The 19,352-nt window shown below is 57.6% G+C and overlaps 1 protein-coding gene across 1 annotated transcript; it reads left to right on the top strand.

The window, feature by feature from the left end:
• Positions 1 to 322: 322 nt before the first annotated feature.
• LOC125336038 (E3 ubiquitin-protein ligase RNF113A-like) lies at positions 323 to 9,147 on the top strand (the record flags this gene model as incomplete). Its single annotated transcript, XM_048324147.1, is given in 4 exon segments — positions 323 to 431; positions 434 to 536; positions 538 to 944; positions 8,948 to 9,147. Coding segments are annotated over 4 exon segments (819 nt in total), but the record flags the coding sequence as incomplete, so codon positions are not given.
• Between the last annotated feature and the right edge of the window lie 10,205 nt (positions 9,148 to 19,352).

Genomic DNA, 19,352 nt, shown 5'->3' with positions numbered 1-19,352 from the left:
GAAGAGGTGTCGAAATCTGTTGGCCCTGAAGGCACAGGAGCCACAGTATGGTATGAACAGGAGGAGGAGGAGAAGGAAGGAGAAGGAAGGAGGAGGAGGAGAAGGAAGGAGGAGGAGGAGAAGGAAGGAGAAGGAAGGAGAAGGAAGGAGGAGGAGAAGGAAGGAGGGGGAGGAAGGAGGGGGAGAAGGAAGGAAGAGAAGGAAGGAGAAGGAAGGAAGAGAAGGAAGGAGAAGGAAGGAGAAGGAAGGAGGAGGAGAAGGAAGGAGGAGAAGGAAGGAGGAGGAGAAGGAAGGAGGAGAAGGAAGGAGGAGAAGGAAGGAGGAGAAGGAGGAGCTGAGAGGAAAAGAAGATGATAAAATTTCTCGTGGCAGTAACAGCTGCCAGCAGCGTGTGAAGCCCAAGGACACACGGATGGGAAACGCCTCTGCAGGAACAGGACAGGGCCCATCCGTGCTCTGGAGCACTCACGGGTGCACTGGGACACCCGGCTCCAGACCTGCAAGGACCACAATGAGAGCGGGTTCTGTGCCTTCGGGGCAGCTGCGAATTCCGCACGAGCGCTGGGACTGCAAACACGGCTGGCAGATCCCATGGGAGCCGCACCAGGGCCGCGACGGCGCCAACGACGATGGAAACGACGAGGTGAGCAGCCAGGAGGGGGACCTGCCCTTCAAATGCTTCATCTGCAGGGGTTCCTTCAAGAACCTCGTGGTCACCAAGTGTTGGCGCTGCTTCTGTGAGAGCTGTGCCCTCCAGCGCCGTCGCAAATCCCAGCGCTGCCGCATCTGCGACAAGCAAACCAACCTGTGTTCCTTCAACCCCGCCAAAGAGCTCATGGCAAAGTTGGAAAAACACAAAGAGGAGGAAGGAGAGGAGCAGCAGTCAGAGGAAGAAGAGGAGCAGCAGTCAGAGCACGAAGAGGATCCGCAGCAGCGGAGCGCTGGTTTGTATGTAACTGAACACAGCTTCTGTGAGAGGAAAAAAATAAATTAAAAAAAGTTAAACTTTGTATCATTTCCAACAAGCACAGCCAGGAGGGTCCTGCTCGGAGGGCACCTCTGCACCTGGATGGATTTCCAGGCCTCGTTAAAGCAAGGACAACTGGGACGCTGACATTCCCTCCAGCTCCTTTCAGCTCTCCGCGTTCCCAAAAGCTCAGGGACCACAGGGACAGCCCGGCTTGGCAGCCCTCAAAAAGAAACCTCTTGCCATTTTCTCCCATTCTTTAAAAAACTAAAAGCCAAGAGGGAGGTGGAGACTGGGAGGGTATCAGACGATTAAATATCCCCAGCAGCCTGGAGAAAGAGGAGCACAGGAACAAAGGGGAGGAAAAAAATCTGCTTTTTATTATTAAACTATTCTCTCAAATTTCTAATAAGCAGGTTGAAGTTTAAATTACCAGATCTCTGACAAAGTCAGGATCCAAACAGTTCAGGAGCTGCAGATAACAATCGCCTTCCCCAGATCGCTTTCAAGGCCTTTTCTGCCGAGACAAAGCTCCCATTCACAGGGGCACAGGGACCTCGGGGCTTTGATTTCCCTCAGCTCCGGAGCCCCAAAGGCTCCGGCAGGGAGAGAAGCAGGTCCTGCACCTGCAGCAGGATGGCACAGAAAGGACCAGGAATGCTGGAAAACCAAGGATCCACGGCAGCCCAACCCCTGGAAGTGCAACCTGAACCCCTGCCCAACGCAGCCTCACAAATCTCCCAGATTTGGGGAAAAAAGGGGGGAATGAGGAGCCCTGGGGGCACACAGACCTGGCTGCACCAGCGGGGAGCTGCTGGAGAAAGCAGCTGTGGTCCCACAGTTGGGGTGCTGTGGAGGATGAAGCCAGAGCCAAAGGATGTGCCACAGCTCATCCAAGGTGGGATTAAAGCTGGAAGCATTCCTGCCCCGGGAATCTGGCAGGAAGGATGTACCAAATCCCTGATAATAAAAGTTCTGATGAAATTTAAGGGGAAGAGACATTTGACAGTGGATTGGGAAGGTGAGACCGGGCTGGGAGAACCAGAGGTGAGAAACACGGAGAACCTGGGGCAAACAGCAGTGACATCTCCATTTCCAGCACCACAAATGGATCCAGGTCCCAAATGGATGGAAGGATCTGCAGATCCCAGGCTGATTTTACCTAATTCCTGTGTCACAGTTCATCTGGGATCTGTCCCCAGCTGACACAGGGTGACAGACACAGACACCCACTTCCAGCCACGGGTTTGGATGTTCCAACCCCATTTTCAGCTCAAACCCATGGATTGTGTCACCACGGGAGCCTCGAGCAGCTCCTGGTGCCACCAGCTGCTGGGAGGGCTGTGCCCCTGCTCCCCTCAACCTGTGCCCCTGGAGGCACCAGCACGGGGCTAATTGGGGTTAATTAAGCAGGTGCAGTAGCGCATTGCAGTGCCGCGGCCAGAGCTCGTCAGGAGCCAGCTGGGGGACCCTGACTCCAAGTCACAGGCTCGGCACTCATCCCTCGGGATCAGCTGGCCGGCAGGAGACGGCAAACACAGCATCCCCTTCACCCCCAGCAGCACAGGAATTGAGGATTCGCCCGGAATTGTCATCCCTTCCATCCCTCCCCTCGCCCCCAGCCTGCTCCCTTTCCATGGCGAGGGAGGAGGAGGAGGAATCTGCTTTCCCCGTGGGTTTTCCCCTGGCTCCCAGCTCCCCCCGCTCCCCCCGCTCAGCATTGAGGCCGATAATTACGGCTGAAAAGCCTCCACATTCCCATGCTGCCAGCCTGCCCTCCCTTCCCACCGCCCCCGGAGCGGCTGGAAGGAGCAGGAGCCGGGCTCAGGGGCAGGCAGAGCCCTCGGCCCGGCTCACCCCGAGCAGGTGAGATCCAGAGGGATGCCAGGAGCCAGCACGGACACTGCCGAAAGCAGCAGGAATTTTCCTCACCCTTCCCAGGAATGTGTTGTTCCACCTGCCCAGCAGCTCATGGAGATGCCAGCGAGGTAAAGGACAAGAACAAACCGACATCCCCTAAATTCTCTTCTCTTCTGGAGCCTGGAATTGAGGCTGGATTTCCTCCCTCCCGGAGGTGCCAGAGCCCAGCACTGCTCAGCTTCAGGGTGGTGTGTCCCACCTGCTCCACTTCAATGCCAGTGCCACACACACCAAAAAAAACCCTAAAAATAGGGAAAATGGCCTGAAGCAGCATTTGGGATTTGGGACAGTTTCCCCAGGGACACACTGTGCCCAGGACCATCACCCCTGCCCACCCCAGTCGTGGCTGAGAGCGGCTCCAGCAAACAGCCTGGGAAGGCAGAGGAAGGAGATTTAATTCCTGCTCTGCCAACAAACCATAGATCACCCTGGAAAACTTCCCCCACACCTTCCCGGCCCAGCCTGCCTTCACAATTCCTCTAATTAATTCAGGAGAAAATTAATTACAGCAGGATTTGCGGCAGCACAGCATCTAATGACCGACTCCTCTGCTCCAAAGCAGATCATCCCAGGCTCCCGCCTGCGCTGCCAAACCTGGCCCTGCCGCCTCCCCCTTCCCAGCCCAGCACAAAGCCCTGCTCTAAATTAGGCAGGGAAAGAGTGGCTTGGCAAAAGCGAACCAGAGCACCGAGGTCAGGCCCTGAAAAACAACAGCGGTGCCTAAAGAAACCCCGGCGTTAATCCCGTCATGCTTCCGCCAAAGATTCCCCTTTTCAAGGGTTTTCTTCCTGGTAAACAAAGTTCTCTCCACTGGGCTGTGAATTTTAGGGCATGGTTGCTTGGTGATGCCAGGCTGCAAAGCAGGAGGTTTGTGCTCCCCAGCCTGCAGAGGATGGCGCAGGGTTCAGTGAGGAAACTCAAAAGGAGTTGGAATCTCAGGGCAGGCAGAGCTGATCTGCACCGCGATTACTCCAACCTGGAGTCGAGTTTTGCTCCTGATAATTTGGATTTATGGGAAGATGCTCTCCCCATCCCTCCCCTCGGAGCTGGCTCTGCCCATCTGCCCTTGCTCCTGAGGATGTTCCCAAAAGTTTGTGATGCTGAGTGCCCAAATCCCAGGATTTGCATCTCCCGCAATGCCCCGGCTGCCCCAGGGCACCGCTCCAGCCTTGCCCTGGCTCTGCTCCCCTCACACAGGGGCTGGGGCAGCTTCTCCCCAGTGCCACCTCCCTGCCCAGCTGTAGAGCGATGCCTCCCTCATGGCTGTGTCCGCCCTGCCTCTATTTCCCTGTCCCTGGGGCCACTTGCACCATCTCAGCCCCCTGCACACCCACGCTGGCACTCGCAGTCACCCTTGCCCTGCAAGCCACGTGCTCCCACACGGAACAGAACCCTTCCCATTCCCATGGAGCAGCTCCTCCTGCCAGCATCTCCCACATTGCACCGGGGAGAACGAGCTGGGGCACCAGCCAGGGTGGGGGACGAAGGAAGAGCACGAGGTGGGAATGCTGGAGCCACCCCGGTGTCCCTGAGCATCCTCCAGTGTCATCCCAAGGGAGGCGAGGGGGTCAGCGAGGGCACTGCACCCACAGGAACACAGGTTGGCACAAGCCTGGTACAAACAGCGAGAGAAACACTCCCTGTGCCTGCCCTAATTAAATCCCAGCATGGTTCCAGCAGCTCTGGGAGCTCAGGAGGACATGGAGATGCTCTTGGTCCCACAGCTGAGGCCCCTGCACGCCGTGGGCTCCCAGCAGCGCCCACGAGGAGAGGCCAAACGCCGGCGCCGCGGCCCAAAGGGCTCCTGGCAACCTGTGAGGAGCAAACAATCCTCCTCAGCTGGCCTGAAACAGGTCAGGAGCCTTTCAGTCCCGGGCTGGCACAGCCTCCGCTCCCAAAGCCTCGATCCCACCGATTCAAAGGCAGCTCGGCGCCGAGTCCAGCTGGCCCCAACTTCAGAGCGTCCCCCGAGTCTGAGCGGCTCCGGGGCCGCTCCTGGAGATCCCACAGCTGCTTCCGGTGCCCCCAGCCCTGCAAACAGCACCCCGGGCACCCAGTGCTCACCCTCCCGAGCCCCTCCGCTGGCAAAGGGCTGGAAAGTTGTTCAGCTGCCTCAGGAAGCTCGGGAGAGCTTTTGGGGGAGGGTTTGTTCCAGCTCCTGGCTGGCCCTGCCAGTCCCACTCAGCCATTATATAATCGATGAGAAATGCCAGTGCCTGAGCGGCACAGAGGGCACCGCCAGCGGCCAGGGCTGGGGAGGGGAGCAGCTCCAGGGCCACCCCAGCAGCAAAAATACATTTTCAGCCCTATTTACCCCCTGATCGTGGCACAGACAAGATCTGGGGAGATCAAAGCAGGCTCTCCCTTATTTCAGCCTCTTAAAGCTCCATTAAATGTTTGATTGTGCCACTTTGCCTACGGTGGGGTGACACCTCCCTCTCCAGAGGCAGCAGGGGCAGAGGGGCTCAGAGCATCTCCTGATCCCACCTTCCCCCCTCCCCAGGTCTGTTTTTCCCAGGTTTCTGCTGGAGGGAGCAGAACCAGGAGCGGCACCCCTGAGCAGAGCTCTGAGCTCACCAGGAAATTTGCATTTTATCGGTATTCCCGCTCCTCGAGCTGCTCCAGGGAAATCAGCCAAGGAAACTGAACAAAGTTCTAGAAAGGACCGGCGGATATTACAAAGTTACCTTTAAAGTTGCTTGGAATTTTGGGAAGTGGGGGTGTTTCTCATCAAAAACAGCAACCAAAAATAGACAAAGCAAACCTAACTTGGTGCAAAACTCAGCTCTTCACCCAAACTGCTTCTAAACCCAGATTTGAATAAAAACACGGTAAGATTTTATAGGGAAAACAGCAGAGATGATAGCAGAAAAAGCCTCTCCCTGCTGAGAAAATGAGGGTCCATAGTGCTTCCACAGCTTCCAGCCAGCCCTCTCCTGCTCCAAAAACAGGGAGTGAACCCCAACGCCCGAGCGTGGAGCCCCGAACGTGGGAGGGAGAAGGTGAAGCCCCGGCTGTGCCTCCTGCGTGGGGCTGCAGCCCCTCCAGGCCCCCTCCAGCACCCCCCAACTCCACTGGCTGTTTGTTTTCCCAATTTCTCCGCAGCAAACCAGGCCAGTTGGAAAGAAAAGGAGTAAAAAACAGAGGGGAGGGGGAGGGAAGGAGGGAGGGAGGGAGGCGGAATTAACTCTTTGCCACCGCGTTGTCCATCTCCAGCAGATTTTAATGCTGCCGCAGCAAGGTCAGAGTTGAAGCCTGGGGTAAAGGGCTTTGTTTTGTCCTTGGGAATTGCGTGTGACCAGCGGCAGCCGGGATCAGCTCGGGGCCGTGGGCTGGAGGAGGCAGAGCACAGCCCCCGCTCCGAGAACCAGCTGCTCTTACCTCCCACTGCCATTTCCAACGCCTCACCCTTGAAACTGTGGGGTTTTCGCTAAAATGTTTCTTTTGTAACGTTTGAAAGTTTCTTTTCAGCTTTGTCCTCCCCGCAAGGCAGCGGTCGGGGCTTTAAGAAGAATGATTTGGGGGCTGGGGAGAGATTAAGTCGTGCTGAAGGAGCTGAATGCAGCTCGTTTGACTCCTGAGGGACGCTGAGCATGGGAAAGGCTCCCCCCGAGCCGAGCAGAGGCTGCTCAAGGTGCGAGCTGGGGGTGTCAGCTCCAGGGGAGCCTCTCCCACCCCGCTCCAGGTGTCAACGCATCCCAAATCCCAGCAAAAGAGGCTTTAGGAGCCATAATTGATGGCGCACGAGTGATTCCAGCCCGGGCTGGGCGCGGGGTCCCCGCCGATCCCACGCTCCCCGCGGGCAGAGCGCGCATCCCGTTCCCATGGCAACGCCGCATCCCGGCGGGATGGGCGGGGATGGCGTCATCGGCCAGGCAGCCAATGGGAGGCCGCCGAGGTGATGTCATGGCCGCGCCCCCGACCCCGCCCGGCGGGAGCGACCCCCGGGCCCCGCGCGGGTGGCACCGCCGGGGGACAAACCCAGCCGAGCCCAGCTCGGCTCTGCACCCACAGGGCTGCAGCACCTCGAGGTCTCTGGGGCTACGGCCAAGGTTTTATTTCGCCTGTTCCCTGAGATTTTACCCCGAGCTCGGACAGAGGTTGGGAGCATCCCAGGATGTCCCCAGGCTGAGCCCTGACACGAGGTGATGCTCTCAGACAGCACAGCAAGGTCAGGAGGTGCCACTTGGAACCAAACGTGGAACAGGGAAAGGCCCGATGGCACCAGGAGGGACACGAGGCCTGGCAGAGCCTGGGCACCACCGGGAAAGACGCTGCTGGAAAAGGGGAGAACAGGGAAAACGAGCAGAGACATTTCCAGGCAGCGCTGGGAGCACACTGGGAAGGAGTTCAGCAGTGCCAGGAGGGCTCCGGACCACGCAGCTGGGTCCCAGCAGTGTCCCCTCTCTGCTCCCCTCCCTGGCAAGGGACCGGGGTGACTCAAAGGGTGACTCAGCCCCCTCAGCCCCAGCCAGCCATGAAGCTCTGGTTTCAGTCGGGCTTTAGATTAACCCGGGCTCCTAAAAGCCTTTGCAGGGAGGGCCCCGTGCCCCGCTCCAGGCTCGGGACCCCCGCAGCCCCGGCTGGCCCTGCCGCGGTGCCAGCAGCAGTGTCACGGCTGTCCTTGCCCGGCTCACCTGCTCAAACACTCCACGCGTCACTCCCCGCCTGGCGCTGTTGCCAAAACTGCGGCTCGGCCGCTCCCAAGAGAGAGGAGGAAAACCTGGCCGGGCACAGGGCACGGGTGGTGCCACCCAGCCCCTTCACCCACCCCGGGGGGACAGAGAGGTGGCACCCGGAGCCGTTTCCCGCTGGCATCCCAGGTGGGCACGGCCGGGAAGGTGCTCAGAGGAGACACTGAGGGGAGGCAGAGCCCCAGAGCCGAGCCCAGCATCACCCCACAGAAAGCCCTGCTAATCAGGGCATCGCAGCACAGGAATTTTATCACCTGGGGACAGTTCCAGGCAGGTTTCTCCTCGTGTTTATCAAACACCCGGCCTGGCCAGCACAGCACGGGCGGGTCCCGCTCGGCTCCGGTTTAGGGAGGGGGGGTTTGGCTGCTGGGTTTTGTCCACCTGGCTGAGCCAGAGCCAGAGCTGCGCCCTCAGCTCCTCATCCCAGGAGAGCATCGCTCCGTTTTCCCAAGCTCTGCAATTCCAGGCAGACACAGATGGGTGGATGAGTACCAGATACCAAACACGTCCCCAAGTCGGGCATTTATTTTTGGCAGCAGACAGGAAAATCCCTTCAGAACCGGGAGTTTGGGAATCAGGCAGCCAATGGCTCAAGCTGCAGAGTCCTCAGCATCTCTGCTGCAGCAAAAGGGGCCAGGCCATGCCCTGCTCCCAGCACAGCTCCAGGATCTCCCTGTCACACGAGACAAGTGCCTGGCACTGCAGTTCAGCATCCCAGAGCCTCGGGAAACCGCAGGAGGTCTCTCCAGGGATCACCTTTCCCTCCCTTCACAGCCCGCTCCCAGACATGGCCACCCAAGGGCTGTCTCCAGGCCCCGGGAATTGGAGCTGGGAATCAGATGGAGACCTCCAGGCCTTCTCCAGCACGTCCCAGCTGCTGACCATAGTTTTGCTGCAATTTCTGGTTTAGGAGGAGATTTGGGATTGGATTAGAGGGGGATTGAGGATGATAACGCTCGTGATACCATGGCTGGTCAGCCATAAAAGGCCAGAGTGTCACTGTGGACTTCAGGGTAGCCCAAGAGCCCTGGTTCTCTGCCGAGAGGAGGTGAGAGCACCTCAGCAAGGACAGCTGGGCCAGAGCCCTGCCCAGCCCCTGATGTGCCAAACAGGGTGCCCAGAGCAGCTCTCTCTGCTCCAAGGCTGGAACCAGGCCCTCCCCGTCTGCTCCACCGTGCCCAGAGCAGCCTCTCCCCGTGCCCGATGAACACCAACCCCTCTCCAAAGAGTTTCTCCTGCACACACAAAGCCTCGCTCGCCATCCCCAGAGCGCGGGGAGCCCCAGGGCTGCCCCCAGCTCCAACAGCTCCGGCTGCCAACCAGCGGCTCCTCCCTCGCTTGGCTTCCCCATGCCTGCCATTCACAGAGCCGGGCCAGGAGGAGGATTTGTCAGCTCCAGTCCTGCCTGACAGGTTTGCTCTGCTGTCCCGCATCGTTCCTGCGGCCGTGAACCCCCCCGGGCGCAGCGGGGCACGGCCGGAAGCGATTGCGATCGGCTGCAAAAGCGTCGGAGCAGCCCCGGGGCTCGCCCAGGGCAGCCCGACCCCCCCTGCCCCGGGTCTGTGAATGGGGAAAGCCTCGTGTTCCTATAAAGGCCGCGATAAATCACCTGGGGCAGTCCCCTCCCGGCACGGGCAGCCGCAGCTCGTTAATGGAGACATCAACCCCAGTCACGGAATTCTTTTCTTTTCCGGCCCGGGGTGGGGGATATCAAAGGAAGGGGCAAGGATAATGCCCGGAATTCCAAAGGTTTAGCCTTGCCCACCTCACCTGCAGGCGTCCTGAAGGGGAAAAGCCTCTGTGGCCGCTCAGAGCTGCCCTGGGGTCGCAGCGGCAGCACCCAGCGGCTTTGGGAGGAAGGAGGGCAAGGACAAGGACAATCCACGGCTTCCTCACTCCAAGGCTTTGCAGCCAAATGGGGAATCCTGGTGGCTCCAAGGGACACCCAAGGGTCTGTGAGCACAGAGAGCTCCAGGAGGGGCTCAGCTGACCCTGCCCAGCCCCTCCAAGCACTCCCCACCAGCCTCTCCTGGATCTGCCAGGACAACGATCCCTGGGCCAGGACTGGAATCACAGCTTTACTTTGGGAAAAGAGCTGTCACCTCCTCACCAGGCTCCATGAGAAGCCATCCTATCCCAACAAAACCCGCTCCAAGGGGACAGGCTGCCCTCCCAGCACCCTCGGGATGGGTCATCCCCGCTGCTGCTTTCCCTGGAGCTCAGCTCTGTTTTCCAAAACACACTGGGAAGAGGAGCAGCTCCTTCCCCACCCATGAGTCACCTTCTCCCAGCATCGATCAAGAATTGCTAAAAATAGCCCCAGATAATGATCTCAGGCTCAGGTGTTGGCTCCCTGGCACGGCAGGAGAACAGGGAGAGAGCCGTGGGCTGTGCTCCATAACATCATCCCACAGCTTTGACTCAGGACTTGGGTATGGAATGACAGCCCCAGACACCCTCCGGGGGCTGCCTTCGGGGGATTTGGGGGAAGAACAGGATCATCCCAAACTGCCAACAGCATCTCAAAGCCCTGCACCTCTCGGAGATGGGGTGAGGAAGAGTCAGGGCACATTCCTGAGCCCTCTGTGTGCCAGGGTCCCCAGAAATCCCAGCTCAGCTCCCGGGCTGGGAGCACATCCTTTAGTGGGGTACCCTGGGTTTGGGACTCCGGAGCAGCTACCACATCTCCGGCTGGATCCCCACAGACACAGCCCCAGAAATAAAACCAAAGCCAAGCCTACCAAGCCCCTCCAGCTCCAGGGGCTCCCTTCAGGCCCCAACTCGTCCGGCAGGATTGCTTTGGGACCGCAGCTTATCCAAACACCTTCATCTCCTCCATAAATCCAATCCCTCCTTATCAGCCCTCAGGAGGAAAGGCGGGAGCTGGAAGGGAGGGAAGTGTGGGGAAGAGCCCAGCTTGGATTTACCCACCCAGGCCCCGGGGGTCACTCCCAGCTCAGTCCCGGGGGATTCATCCCCATGTTCCCAAGCACGTCCTTGGAGCCGGGCTGGAGGGGGCAGCTTCCCTTTGGATGGAGGAGGGAGCAGGGAGGCTGCAAATGCTCATTCCAGGACTGCCAGTTCCCAGGATTAATAGGAGGCTGTTGAAAAGCAGCAGCTCTCCTGAAATCCTCTGGAGCCGTGGGAATGAACTGAACCCCAACTTTAGGCTTTGGTTTAAAAATTAAAAATGACATTTCTGTAGCTGCCAGGAGGATTTTTTTTTCCATGGAGCACACCCCAAAGGGCTGATTTTAATGGCAAATCAAAAACGCCCCAAAATCACCTTTAAAAGGGAAATATTTTAGGTTTTCTATGCCCATTTCATACATTTTAGAGCACGTGGAGTAGGAGAATTTTTAGGGAAGCTGTGTTTGCTCCTGCACCCACCCCAGCAACAACAGCAGCTTTTGCAAAGGGCTCCTCTTCAGCAGGAATCTCCCGAGGATTGGATTTCCTGCACCACAGGAATGTTCACTCCCGGCGCACAGCGAACCTCCCGGGATCTGTGTCACTGCCCAGGTGAGGGTTCCCAGCGCCAGCCTCGGTTCACAACCCGGGCACTGATGGGTGTTTGGCAGCCCTCAGCCCCCAGACACCCCTGGCACACGGGCAGGGAGAAGGGCTCTTCCAGAGGGGGGGAAAAAAATCCTCATTTTCACTCTGAGCAGCCCCATTCCCCAGGACAAGGTGCAGCAAGAGGCGCTGTTTAACGAGGCATTAGCAGCGGAGCGCAGGGAGGCTCCTTTCCCACACCCAGACATCCTGGCACGAGCCAAACTCACACAAAACCCTCCAGGATGCGGCCAGGGAGACATCAGCACCTTGCCCCAGGGCAAACAGGAGCTGAGGGCACTGGGAACGGGGCTTTGTCCAGCACGGGAGCTCCCGGCTCGTGCCATCCTCAGCCTTATCCATGGGCAATTCCCTGCGGGCTCTGTGCAGACCCTTCCCACCTCTCTGTGGTGGCAGTGGCCATTCCATGTCCCACCACTCTGCTCCAGGATGGGGATGAATCCTTTCTCCCACTCCCCAAAAATCCTCGCCCACCATCCTCCTCCTCATCCCAGCCGTTTGCAGCTCCTTGTCCTGCTCCACCCCCAGGGATGCAGGGATACCCCAGTGGTTTGGCCTCTGCATTTATGGATGCTTTTCTCCTTCCCACCAAGGGCTGATCTCCTGTTCCCACCGCCCTCAGCACTCGGGAGCTCCCTTTCCCACATTCAGAGAGGTGGAAGCAGCAGGTTTTCCCCAAAAGCATTCCAGTCATCCCAGGATATTGAAGAGAAGGACATTCCCTCCAAACAGAGGGGAAAGCACAGGGAGCAGGGTCCTGGCAGCACAACGGCACCAGGTCCTGGCTGGCCAAGCTTCCTGGAGCTGGGATGGAGCTGTTGGCAGAGGGATCACCGTGGGAGGAGAAGGAAGCCCAGAGTGAGAGCCTTAAAAACCACGGAGCAACTCGGGGCTTCCAGCAGGAACAGCAGGAAAAGACTCTTTGGAGGATTTTCTCCTGCTACTTCCCAGTTTTCAGGGGTTCCACCAAGCCCCGTTTCCTGCTCCAGAACCTCTGGAGTGAAGTAGGCAACAATCCACAACCACAGAGGCCACGCGGGATGCCCCAAAATGCAAATCCCAACTTCCCAGAAGCATCCTGCAGCCCCTCTGCATGCGCAGAAGGGCCAACGCTCCAGTTCATCCCAAAAAACTGCCGGAATGAATCCTCAGAAAGCGGCAGTGCGGGGAGGAGGAAACTCCGATTTCCAGCACCCAAGGGCACCTTCCCTGGGCACATCCCCTCAGCAGCGAGGTCGGAGCAAGGAGAAGCTGCCAGGGCTGGCAGTAAATCCAGCGCTGCAAGAAACACAGCTGTGGGAAGGGGAGAGCAGCAGGACGGGGATGGATCCAGCCGGCTCGTTCCTACAAACAGCTCCCTGATAAGCCACAGGAAGATTCCTTTCGGGAGCAGGGAGCAAACACATCCCCAGGGCACCTCAAACTGTACAGGAGAGCTCAGAGGGCAGCAGGGCTGGGCTGGATTAGATGGCCCTGGCCAGGCATTCCCCCAGATTTCATCTCGTTGATTCTCTGTCATTCCCACAATAACGCTCCGTGGTTTTCATTAGGCAAACCCCAATATCATCCCAAGGAGAGCAGGGACAAAGCCTGGCTGCCCCTCAGCAGGGCTGAGGTGTTTCCAGCTCCCACTCGGATCCTGGTGCTGGACACAATCACCAGGAACCTGGCAGGTGGATTTTCCAAAGGGGCTCTTCCTTATTTCTCACAAACTTCTCCAAGTTAGGAAGCTGAAAGGAATCCATTCTTCCATGAGGGCCACCAGCATCGCCTCACTCCAAGAGATTTTTCCCAGAGGACAACACACACAAGACCTGAAGGCCTCGGGAAGGCTCTGACCCACAACACCCCTAAATCCATGAGATGGACACCAAAAAATCCCCCTCTCCCTGGCCAGTCCCATCCCACCTGAGCTGCTCCCTCACTGTTCTTCCCCAAAACCTCTCCCCAGCAGTGCTGCCCATCCCCGTCACTGCTCCGACTTCCACAGCAAAATTCCCACAAATCCCGGAGTGTTTGATTTTCCCTTGCGCAGAAACCTCCCAGACCTCGCAGCAAACAGCAGCTCCAGTCTCAGCTCAAACCCCAGAAGTTAAACAAAAAGAACCTCAAAATGGATTCTTGGGTTATTGGGGTTGGGTTTTTTCTTTAAAACCTTGTGGTTTGGAGCTCCTGGTTGGATTTGCACATCCCCAGGGCTCCTCCAGCCATGCCAGGGAAGCCTCTCAGGAAACCTTTGGGGATGCCCAAAAATCCCTCCCAGTTTTCCACTCCAGGCTGTCCTCAAAGGTGACAAAGTCACAGCAGCACATGGAAGGCACAGAGGGAAACGTTCAGGGAAAAGCAGAACTGGGATGCAGGAGGTGGAGGTTCCTCAGGAGAGGAGGAAGAAAGGTTTCTCCATCGGGATCCGTACAAGAGACGCGAGGTCATGGAATGGTTCGGGTGGGATGATCCTAAAGCTCAGCTGGTTCCATGGGCAGGGACACCTCCCACTATCCCAGGCTGCTCCAAGCCCATCCAGCCTTGAACCCTTCCAGGGATGGGCATTCCAAGCAAACCCTCCCTGTGCCTGGATCCCAGCAGGAAAACTCCCAAAAAACTCCGTGCAGCGCAGAGCTGAGGACCACCATCCCCCTCCTTTTCCCTATCCCATGTCGGGACGCCCAGGTCATTCCAGAGGCCGGGAATGCCCGTGCGTGGCACTGCCCTAAGCCCGTCATGCGCAGCCCCGCTCGTGCCAGCGGCTCCCCCCGGAGCAGATTAACCCCCCGCGCCCCGAGGCCGTGCGGTTGTGTCACCGCGATTAAATCAGATTTACTGCCCCCCGCCCTCTCCCGAAAGGAATTCCACTGGCTGCGCGAGGGGAAGGGCCGAAAAGGAGAGAAATCAGGAAATGCTTCATTCTCCCCTTGGAATAATCCTCCCCTGGAGCCAGAAACCCCCGGCTGGGCCCAGCACTGGTGGCACCGTTCACCCTCCAAGGCTGGCATTGCCAGGCTGGGGGGCACACTGGGCCCCTGGACGTCACTGGGGCCACTTTGGGGTGCAGGGTGACCACTGAAGGAGGGTTAAATCCATGTAAATCACCAGCTTTGCCTGGGGCACTGCTTAATTAGCAGGCACTAATTAACATTTAAATCCCCGCCCGGTTGGAATTTTAGCCTAAACCAAGGAGACCCATTTGGGTTCCTCATTGTTCTTTCAGCACCTGAGCCCAAACCCACAACCCCATCGCCGCGATAAGCGCAGGAGCTTCCTCCCCTCGCCGGGAGAACATTCCTGCAGTGCTTCCACACCCACATCCCCGGCAGCGGGCAGCCAGCTCCCAATTACAGCAATTAACATTATGGATATTAATAAAGCCTGGCTTTCCTAACAGGAAAACCTGCAGGGGCTTGTTGGCAGAACAGGGAGCCCCGAGCGATTTTTGGGGGCGGATAGGGGAATAATTGGAATTACAGGATGAGACCACAGAGTCTCCAGAGGTCTTGGAAGCACATCCTGCTGTGGGGAGAGGTGGGAAGACCACGAGTGTCCTCTCCCCATCGCAGGAAGCTCCTGCAGAGCCTCCGGGCAGGGAGATGAAGCTCCTTTTCCAGCATGGAATTATCCAGGAGGATTTCTGAAGCCCCTGTGCTACACCCCCCGGAATTTACGGGCCACCCATTCCCAAAATAACCTGGATCCTGCAGGGACCCAGCTCCAGGAGGAGTGCAGGGACACAGGGAACATTTCCTCCTCCTGGGGCCAGGAGCAGCTCCTCACCCTCTCTGTCCCATCCGGGAAGGTTTTATCCCCCTTTTTGTGGTTTTTAAGGCAGGGTGGCCGCGGGTAGGAAAGGAGCCGTGCGCTCCCAGCCCTGCCCTTCCTCCCCTCTTTCCCAACGCTGTTTTCCCTTTCCAAGCACAAGCGAAAACGCTCGGGAGCAAGACCAGACACAGAGAGAGGAAGCAGCGGCTTCCTTCCCCATCCAATTATTCCAGGTATTATGCAAGCCACCCATTCCCATCGCCAAACCCCGGGATCCTTCCCCCTTCCCTGGAGCACAAAGGAGCCCTCACACCTCGGGCAGCCCCTGCCCAGAATGTCCCACCCTCGAAGGGAATTGGGGCAAAAAATTCAACCCAAAGGATTTTCCTGCAGTCAGGGAGTTCCCATGGCTCCTTGAAGCTTCCCAGGTGGGATTCCCTGGTAACCCCTCAGGCCAGGGATCCTTGCTCAGCCGGGCTCCTACAGCTCCCCAGAGCCAGGGCATTTACATCCCGTTTTATATGGAAAGCACTAAAATGGGATCACACCTTTTAAAACAGATATTTCCACCTCGCTGAGACGCCCAGGCCCAGCCTCTGCCTCCCCCTCTGCACCAGGCCTCGGATTTTAATTAAAAAAATGTGATTTAGGTTAATTGGCAGCAGATGAGTTACAGGCCTCAAAAGCACGGGAACATTTGATCCAGCAGATTTATGGCAGCAGGGAACCGACCATCCCAGGTTTTGCATCCCCCTCACAGCCCCGCTGCCAAAACAGCTCAGCTGGCCAAAAAAAAAAAAAAAGTAATTAGTGTTTAATTTCTTAACAATTTTTTTTTTACCTTCCTTTTAATTGCTCCACATAAAACTGTCCTAGAATTTTACAGCTTGGCCCAGTCCTCTTTGCTGGTTTTAATTAGGCTGAGGCAGGGCTGGCATTTAATTTGAAGAGGGGGAGGACGTCAGGCCACGCTCTGGGAAGGCTTTGCCATTCCACGCACCCGGAAAACATCAGCAGGAGCAGCGGGGAGCAGGACCAGTCCTCCCAGAGGTGGGACTGGGGGCAACTCATCCTGAGCACGGCTCCTTGCTCCAAGAAATCCCCGTTGGAAGGGAGCAGAGCCCTCTCCCAGCAGGAGAATTTCCTCTCCTTGAGAGCACCCAAGCTTAGCTCGGAGCAGCTTTGGGGTTAATTCCCATTCCTGGGGGATTGGGGTCGAGGCTGCCCAGCCTTCCCTTGGAGAGGGGCTTTGGCAGCCCAAAACACACCCAGCCTGGAGGAGGAGCCAGGGAATTCCTTGCAGTCCATCAGAATTCCCCAAAGGAGTCTCTGTGCACAAGATGGGAGAGAGGAGGGACAAGCAAGAGGTGGAATGAGTTGTAGGAATAGCTGGGGAATGGCTGATGGAGGGAAATCTACCCCTTTCCCACCCTGTTTTCTAAGCTCGGCCCTACTGAGCAAATCCTGGGATGCCTGGAAAGGATTTTTCCAGGCAAAGACAAAGGCTCGGCCCCTCCATGAACAGGCAGCGGGCTGGGCTTTGCTCAGCTGTGTTGTCCAAAGCACAAAAACCAACAATCAGCGATTCCATCGCTGGGTTCCACCCTCTCCATACATGAAATCCCGTGGCAACATCACACGGGCCCAGAACCCCCCTCCCACAGCCAAATCCAACGTGGAAAATCCAGGAGCAGAGGTCCAGCCTCCCCTCCCTGCCCCAGCACGGCAAAACCCCTCAGCCCCCCAGGACCCAGCTGCCCCCTCCCCACAGAGCACCACCCCCCTGCGGGGCTGAGCTTTTAGCTGACACCATAATGAGGGACACCTGGATGGGTTTGGGGCGCTCCCAAGGGATCTGGGATCGGGAATTGCCCCCAGGTGCTCAGCATTAAAGCAGAATGAAGCTGGCACCAAAGCTGTGCCAGGCCGGAGTGCAGCTGGCAGGGGGAGAGCCTCGAGATCCCCGTGATCCCAAACCTCGCTGTGACACCTCTGGGGCTTTAACAATTAAAACCAGACACTTTGGGAGAGGCTGGGTGATGGAAAAGGGGCTGAGAACCCCCTCCAAGAGCTCTGGAGGCTCCAGCTGAAGGCACAGCCCCGGGGGTTGGGCTGGCCTTGGGAGGGCTGGGTGAACCCCGTGATCCAAAAGGGTTTTTCCAATCTAAACCATTCCGTGATGCAGAGAAGCCCAACCAGCCCTGCCCCAGCCCTGAGGGTGTTTTCTGGAAGCTTCCAAGTGTCCCTGTGGGTGTGGCCCTGCAGCATCCCGGGGGATGCATCCCTCACACACTCACAGCAATCCCGACCCCGCTAAACTGTCACAACAAACGGGATGAGGCACAGCACCTCCAAATCCACACCCCAGCAGCTCCAGGACCCAAGCAGGGGCTGGAAATCCCTCCCAAGCTGGCAGCAGCTCCAGCAGATGCGTTTTACCATTCCCAGAGGGAAAATAACATCCAGATGAGCATCCCTGACTGCCTGGAAATACAGCCCAGCTGGGGAGGGACAGATGGAACAGGGCAGAAATGGGATGGGGATGGAAAATTGGGAGTGGGGGGCTGGCTGGGGTTGGTCTGTGCTCCCCCCTCAGCTGCTCTCTCCTCTTTCTCCTCTTCCTCCTTTTCCTCCTCCCTGCGATGGCTCCTGGATTTTAACTTTGTCTTTAATCAACCTGAAACAAGCAAAATTAATCCCTCCCTGTCCCCATCCCAGCTGGACTCTGCTCCCCTTTTCCCCAAGCAAGGAAGGGCCCTCTGCCCGCTGAGCCTCCTACGGAACGGGATCCTCACACCAACAATCCCAGGAAAAGTAACCGTGGCTCCTCCAGGCCATCCCTCATAGCCCTGCTCCCAACAGCTCCTGCACTTCCAGCCATGCCTGGAGTGGCCATGGATGGCATTCCCAGGAGCTGGCTCAGGGATTGCCCCACAGGGAATTACTGGGAAGTGGCTTTAGGGTGAAGGAGGGAAGATTTAGATGGGATATTGGGAAGGAATTCCTCCCTGTGAGGGCGGGCAGGCCCTGGCACAGGGATCCCTGGCAGTGCCTAAGCCAGGCTGGAATAACCTGGGATAGTGGAAGGTGTCCCTGTGGAACTGGATGGGATTTAAGGTCCCTTCCAACCCAACCATTCCAGGATTCTCTCCAGCAGGATCCTGTGTCACCCTTCACTGAGCAAACGAGCCCCAGGAGCTCTCAGCTGCTCCGGGCTGGCCCCACAAACCCAAACAGCAGCCGGGAACTGTCCCGAGGGCACCGGGGGGATCAGGACACGCCGGAGGGGAGCTGGGAGATGCTGGAGCGCGGCAGATCCGCCTGCTCAGCCCCGGGTGGGATCAATCCAGAGCAAAAGGGACACAGAAGTGGTTCCGCAGAAACTCCCGGAGCAGCCCTGGCCGAGCACGGAGCAGCCCGAGGCACACAAAGGGCCACAGGCAGCACCGGGCCTGAGCAGCGAGGGTTAATAGTGTTTGCATTTGGGAAAGCAAACTCATAAATCCCCCGGATTTCTCCGTGCTCCCAGCCCGTGTTTCCCGGGAGGAAGGACAGGCTGCTTTTCCTGCTGCTCACCAGGTAAATACAGGCCCAGTCCCACCCTTCCCCGGCCGTGTTTGCTCGGAGCACGGGGACGCCAAAGGCAAGCGGCCTTTGAGGGAAATATCCCTTAGGAACCCCAGAAATGCCGTATCCGAGCACTGGCACCCCCCAGTCGATCCCTGGGTCTGTCCCTGGAGCGGGGCCTGCAGCTGAAAGCAGCCCCGGTGCCAATCAATGGATCCACGCAGGATTCCAGGATTGACCCTGCAGCTCCCGGGCAGGGAATTCTGCTGGGAAAGGATGGGAGCAGGGGCTCGGTGCTCTGTTCTAATGGACAAGGCGGGGATCAATCCCAGCTTGGACTCAGTCTTGGAGATCTTTTCCAACCTCAATGATTCTGGGAGAAACTTCCTGTCACCCTGGCTGCTCCCAAATAATTCCACTGAATCCATGCTCATGAGGCCGCTGTGCTTTTTATGTGTCAGGACACCTTTTTTTGGTTAAATAATGTTCTAAATCTTAAAAAAATAATGATCCCAGAAGGATATTTCCACTATATAAATATCCCTTTTATGTTCTATTTCCACACAGCACCTCGCGGTGCTCACAGGGTAGGAGGGAACAGAGTCCAGGGACAATTAACAACGGGATTTAAGGGGGAAAAATTTGCGTCTCAGCAGCTTTTGGAGCGGGAGGGATGGCAGGGATGGCAGTGGTGGTTAAAGGCTGGAAAGGGGAAAGGACAGGGGAGAACATTCCTGCAAAATAAAGGTGATAAACTCTTGGGCCAGCTTTGTTAGGACAGAAGTTCCTCAAGGTTTCCTGGACAATCCAAGACATCCCCAAAATCTCCTGGAAGTGTGGCTGAGCCAAGGCAAAGGGAAAACAACATCCAGCAC

The sequence above is a fragment of the Corvus hawaiiensis genome, chromosome 19 (genome assembly GCF_020740725.1).
Source record: "Corvus hawaiiensis isolate bCorHaw1 chromosome 19, bCorHaw1.pri.cur, whole genome shotgun sequence".
In the NCBI taxonomy this organism is placed as follows: Eukaryota; Metazoa; Chordata; class Aves; order Passeriformes; family Corvidae; genus Corvus; species Corvus hawaiiensis.
Note: the sequence above shows the minus strand (reverse complement) of the source record. Positions and strands in the feature narration are given on the sequence as shown.